The 6,001-nt window shown below is 39.7% G+C and overlaps 1 protein-coding gene across 1 annotated transcript in view; it reads left to right on the forward strand.

Annotated features, from left to right (window-relative positions):
• The first annotated feature begins 1,770 nt into the window (after positions 1–1,770).
• COL2A1 (collagen type II alpha 1 chain) overlaps positions 1,771–6,001 on the forward strand; it is a 65,239-nt gene continuing 61,008 nt past the window's right edge. The window contains exons 1-2 of the mRNA XM_018572045.1: positions 1,771–2,090; positions 5,600–5,809. Coding sequence (XP_018427547.1) covers positions 1,997–2,090; positions 5,600–5,809 — 304 coding nt within the window. The 5' untranslated portion in view covers positions 1,771–1,996. The remainder of the gene's footprint in view (positions 2,091–5,599; positions 5,810–6,001) is intronic.

Consider the following 6,001-nt stretch of genomic DNA (forward strand, 5'->3'; position numbering starts at 1 on the left):
GGGGGGGTGGGGGTTGTGTCATTGAGTGGAAAAGTTTGTAAAACTGTTATAACTGCAAATTACAATGTTACATGAAATTAAGTAAAATTTAAATAAAACTTGTGCTCCTACTAAACATAGATCATTTTAAAAGAGCAGCCACAAGTCATTGTTAAGAAACATATGTGAAGTGTTTACCCAGGTTTAGTATGATATGATAATACTGACTATTCACACAGCTATTGCATGTCAGATCTAAAGACTAAATCAGTCTGTCATTAGATGCCTTAAATATTGATGAATGTATTAAAGTCAGAATAGTAGCTGCCAAGTGAATAAAAGTGATTTCTCATGGAACACTTTTCACTGGAACATTAAAATGCAATATCTGACCCTCCCTTGCAGCACTTAGAGCCCAAAAGGGAAAAGCATACAAACATAGATCCCATTCAGCAGGACCACCTGGCCAGTCCCAGCATCGGCTTCAAAACCAATTCCCAGTTTTAGCGAGAGTCTGCCTGCAATAGATAGAAAGCTCATTCATGACTCAGTGACATTCTTGTGATCACACTGCAGGCATTTTCCGCACTATGTGCACCATGCTTGTATAAAGATGCATGTTAAATGATGCTGAAATAATGTACATACCTACACATACACACAGGGAAAGAGCTTACAGATGACAGATGAGATGCAGGCTTCCTACATTAGATTAGATAGATGATAGACAGATAGATAGATAGATATATAGATAGATAGATAGATAGATAGATAGACAGACAGACAGACAGACAGACAGACAGACAGACAGACAGACAGATAGATAGATAGATAGATAGATAGATAGATAGATAGATAGATAGACAGACAGACAGACAGACAGACAGACAGACAGACAGACAGATAGATAGATAGATAGATAGATAGATAGATAGATAGATAGAAAGATAGATGATAGATAGATAATAGATAGATAGATAGATAGATAGATAGATAGATAGATAGATAGATAGATAGATACATGATAGATAGATAGATAGATAGATAGATAGATAGATAGATAGATACATGATAGATAGATAGATAGATAGATAGATAGATAGATAGATAGATGATCACTTGCAGATTTAAAGCTAGCACTTTGTGAATCCAAGTTGCAAGTAGCAAATGTATCAGCATGTACTCACTGCACTCTTGTGATTGTTAAACAGATGAATAGATAGATGTAGATGAGACAGACAGCAGCAAGTCAGCAAAATCTACACAAGTAAAGCTGATGGAAATGCCATGAGCTCCCACACATGCAGAACCCTGAGCCCTTCCAGTGTGTCCCATACCAGAAGACACCTGAGAAAGTTGGACCGATCCATAAGGCAGCCAGCCACTCTCTAGAGCCGTATGAACCTAGGAGACCTCCCTAGACCATCTGTGACTTCGTTAAAACTTTTCTCCTGTTTCAGAAACTCTCCAGAAAACTTTTCAGCAAACTCAGGATAGATCTGCTTTAGCAAATTGGATTTTTTTTTTTTTTTTGGTTTCTCTCCCTTGCTTTTTTTTCTAAATTTTTTTTTCCTTGACAGAGGAATGAAAGAGTGTAGGTGATGGGGAGGCAGGAGAGAGGGAAGGAGAGGCTGGGACAGTGAGAGGGGAGGGTGAAAGGGGACAGAGTGTGGCAGGCTTAGGAAAGGGACCCTTCAGGAGAAAGGAGGGGTCTGGTGGGATGGGGAGAGGGCAGAGAGGAGTGGAGGGGGCTCAGATTTCAGCACTGCTGGGGGCAGGGGAGGACTAAGATGTGGGCATATACGTTGACTTCAAGGCAGTCAGGACTATAACTTCAGTACCTTGGCCCAGAGCAGTTAGTACTAAGTTCTGCTGGGGCCTGGTACTGGATTCTCCCTCTTTTCCCAAGAAATCGGCTGCATGAAGACAAGCTAACTTTCGGGGACAGCCAACCTCCTCTCCTCCCTCCTCTTCTTCACTTCTTCCCACAAAGATTCTGCATGTCTAACATTTAGACATGTTCAGATTTGTGGATTCAAGGACACTAGTGCTGCTCGCAGCCACTCAAGTCATATTATTAGCGCTTGTAAGATGCCAAGACGAAGATGTCCGTAAGTTCAAACTTCATTTTAACTATAGCAACTTTTTTTTTTTTTTTTTGTGTGGTTGCTATGGATATTTTACTTTGATTGCACTTGTTGGAGGAATTGTGAGTAGCTGTGGCATTTAGCCGGTAATTCCCTTCCGGCAGGGAAGGGGTTAATGCTAGCGGGGTTTTAGATCGAGCAGACAGTTCATTGTTAGCCATTGCTTGCCATTAGAGTGCAAGTGCAGCAACCTTCTTCGAGGTCATTCCATCCTCTGTACTGACAGCATCCAGCAGTGCTCACTCTACTTGGCAACTGCAGCGCAGATTGTGCTGCTGCTCTCTTAGTACACTGCGCTGCTGCTCTATCTATACACTGAGCTGCTGCTGTATCAGTACACTGCGCTGCTGCTCTATCAATACACTGATCTGCTACTGTATCAGTACACTGAGCTGCTGCTCTATCAATACACTGAGCTGCTGCTGTATCAGTACACTGAGCTGCTACTGTATCAGTACACTGCGCTGCTGCTCTATCAATACACTGATCAGCTACTGTATCAGTAGACTGCGCTGCTGCTGTATCAGTACACTGAGCTGCTGCTGTGTCAGTACACTGCGCTGCTGCTGCTCTATCAATACACTGAGCTGCTGCTGTATCAGTACACTGCGCTGCTGCTCTATCAATACACTGATCTGCTACTGTATCAGTACACTGAGCTGCTGCTGTATTAGTACACTGCGGTGCTGCTGCTCTATCAATACACTGAGCTGCTGCTGTATCAGTACACTGAGCTACTGCTATATAAGCACACTAGTCTGTTATCTCAGGCTAGCACAATAGCAGGGGTCTAACATTGAAACTCTGTCTCATTGTTTTTTTTCTAGTGCAAGCAAAGGGATTGGTAACTTAACCTGCTAACCCAGACTCAACTAGAAACGAAATCTATATCATTTATAAACTCATGCTTCATTTCTTTTCCAGTTAGATTGGAATTAGCATCCACTATGAAGGTGGTGGACTAGTTATAAAAGAGACATTTAATGACACTGGGCTGTCTCAGACCTTGAAATTCCAATGTTTCCACTGAGACCTGCAAATTTCAGCTTTGATTGATAGTGAAAGCCTACAGCAAGCAGGGGAGCCCAGAGCTAGCATAGGCATTGGGGCTGCTGAGTGCAAGTTAGGTGTAGTGTGGACTCATTGTACTGTGCAGGAGCAGCATTCTTTCAGAAACTGATCCCTTTGCAGTTTGAAGGAACGCAAAAACGTCCCAAAGAGACCTTCTGAATGTTGAAAAGCATTCCAGGGACACTCATTTGTTTCCAAAAGAACCTTAAAATAGCTTCACGTCCATACTAAGCCATTGTGTGGTGCTGGAAGCAATGCAGCATTGTGTGTTGATCTATCTCAGTTCTAAGTCTACAGTGATGTGCAGTAACCCATAGCAACCATTCAGACATTAGCAGTATGTGGATCACAGTGAGCAAGTTAATGAAAGGTGAAGGTTTATTGGTTGCTAGGGGATACACAGTAATTGTTTTGCACCTTGTTTCTAAATTAATGAAATGTCAAATGTATTTTTATGCCAAATATCAAATATTGTCAAAAATATAATTAATATTCAACAAAATATATTGTCGAATGAAGTTAATTTAAAAAAAACTTTTAATAGCTATTAATACTTATATTCTATGTATTTATCTCTATACATAAATTACTAGAATATTTGTAAAACTGGCAAAAATTAGTGGAATATATGAGAAAACACCTGGCCACAGAAATAGTCTGGGCAATTCTTCTAGATCAATGCTGGAAGCTTTATTTCTTAGCAGAAATGCTTTAACTTGCTTGGGCAGGTCCCCAATGGTAAGAAAAAAAATTCTTTTACGAGCCTTTTAAGTCTTTGCATACTACAGATTGTAAAACCATTGCAGAGAGAGAGAGTATGGAAAAGGCATGTTGTCTTGAATATTTGCCACTTTTCGCTGGAAGCATTCTATTCTTCCATAAAGATCGTCTTTTTTTTAAGAAACTGACATCTGCAGAAAAAGAAATAAGTGTATAAATTCCTGCAGAAGCCAGTTACAAAGATTGTGAGTTGGAGTTAGGCTCCTCCAGGAAGAGCTGTATAAACATACATACAGATACATTTTTGTTACATAGAAGTCTTAAATCTGTAAATGTTAACATTCTACATGCTTAAAATGTGTAGACTATGTCCAGAAATCGTGAAAGGAAAGGGACCTACTGGGGAAGTATGGTATTAGCTTAATGTCCAGGTGAGCAAAGGCCCAAATGGGGTGGTACGTAGGATTTGGTGAAATGAACCTGTAAACTGAAAAATGAATTCTTTATCTTAGTAACTATATTGATCAGTTCCATTTGATAGGAGAGTACCCAGAATCCTCAGAATCTTAGGCATGTTTGAAGTGGGTGAGCCTTTAAGACATGTAAATATGGTTTAAAGCTGAGAGATGTGGACTTATTTGAAGACTCCAATTGACTATTGTGATGGTTTATTTGCACTACAGGGATTGGCAGCAATGGGTTCCAGATGGAGCTGAAATGCTGCCCATATTTATTTAAACAGGCCCCTGACAGTGAAATGTGAATTGAACCCTCTGTGTATTTTACAGAAAGGCCCATTCATTAAGGGTCCTCTGGGCTACCCAAGCCTAGGCATGGGACCTAAAGGGAGCTACACTGAATATAATGAAGAGCAATTCATATTGAACAATGCTTCCATCATGTCAAATGACAGTGTTTATTATCGTTTAATTATGTTTTCCTTATAATGAAACTTACTTATGCGAATATGCTTCATATTTTGCCTTGTTTTAATGCATCTTCTTTATACAGTTATTGCAGATTTGTATGTAATGAACACATGTTATTAATTTATTATTTTATTTACAGCTTAAATTGGCTTTTTTTTCTTAAATCTAAAAGCAAAAATAATTTAAATGCCTTCTGGACACTACAGTTTTCTGAATGACCTGAAAGAAACTTGCTGTTATTAAGGATCTCCACAGTTCATGCTGTTATATTATATTACAACTTCCTATAACTCAGGCCAACAAATACTGTATTGCGCTGGGGCATTCCCCTCCCTCTTACCCCAAGCAGCCCCTTTATGAACTGAACTTAGGTCATCTTCCTGTGTCTGGTACAACACTGCCTCTCTCTGGTAAATTACAGCATTACAAGCATTTAATTCACCTGCTGCTGCTATTGCAACTAATAAAATATATTTAGCATTGTTAAAGCTAATTTATAAAGAATTCTGCATAGATATGCAAATAATTATTAGGCAATTAATATGTTTATGCCATTCTCTAAATGTGTCATATAAATGTATATATACATATGTACTTGTGTATATATACACGTATAAATGCTGCAATATATGACAGTTTTATATGACTATTGTATTATATTTCTCCCTTTTATTTTATCTCTGCCTCTGCTCTCCTTTCTGCTGCCTCTTCCTACACTTATAACTCCCCCTTCCCCTTTACACCTTGGCACAGTGGATGCAGGGAGCTGCGTGCAGGATGGGCAGAGATATAGTGACAAAGATGTCTGGAAACCCGAACCCTGCCAAATCTGTGTATGTGACACTGGGACTATTCTGTGCGATGAGATAATCTGCGAGGAAAATAAAGACTGCCCCAATGCTGAGATCCCCTTTGGAGAGTGCTGCCCTATCTGCCCAACTGAGCCGTCCAGCACCAGTGATCGTAATTTATTTATTTGTCTTCTATAAATAAATTACATGTTCATGCCTATGGATGAAATACCTTTCTTTAACAGACTGGGCATCCATGGGTACCATCTGCAATTAAAAAGGGCCCCTTGTGCTTAGACTTCTGCCTTTTGAAATGCCAAGGTTCCAAAATTCACTAACACAGGTTAGTGGAGAGGGTGAAATA

The sequence above is a fragment of the Nanorana parkeri genome, unplaced genomic scaffold (assembly GCF_000935625.1).
Source record: "Nanorana parkeri isolate BGI_ZX_2015 unplaced genomic scaffold, ASM93562v1 scaffold1914, whole genome shotgun sequence".
Classification (NCBI taxonomy): Eukaryota; Metazoa; Chordata; class Amphibia; order Anura; family Dicroglossidae; genus Nanorana; species Nanorana parkeri.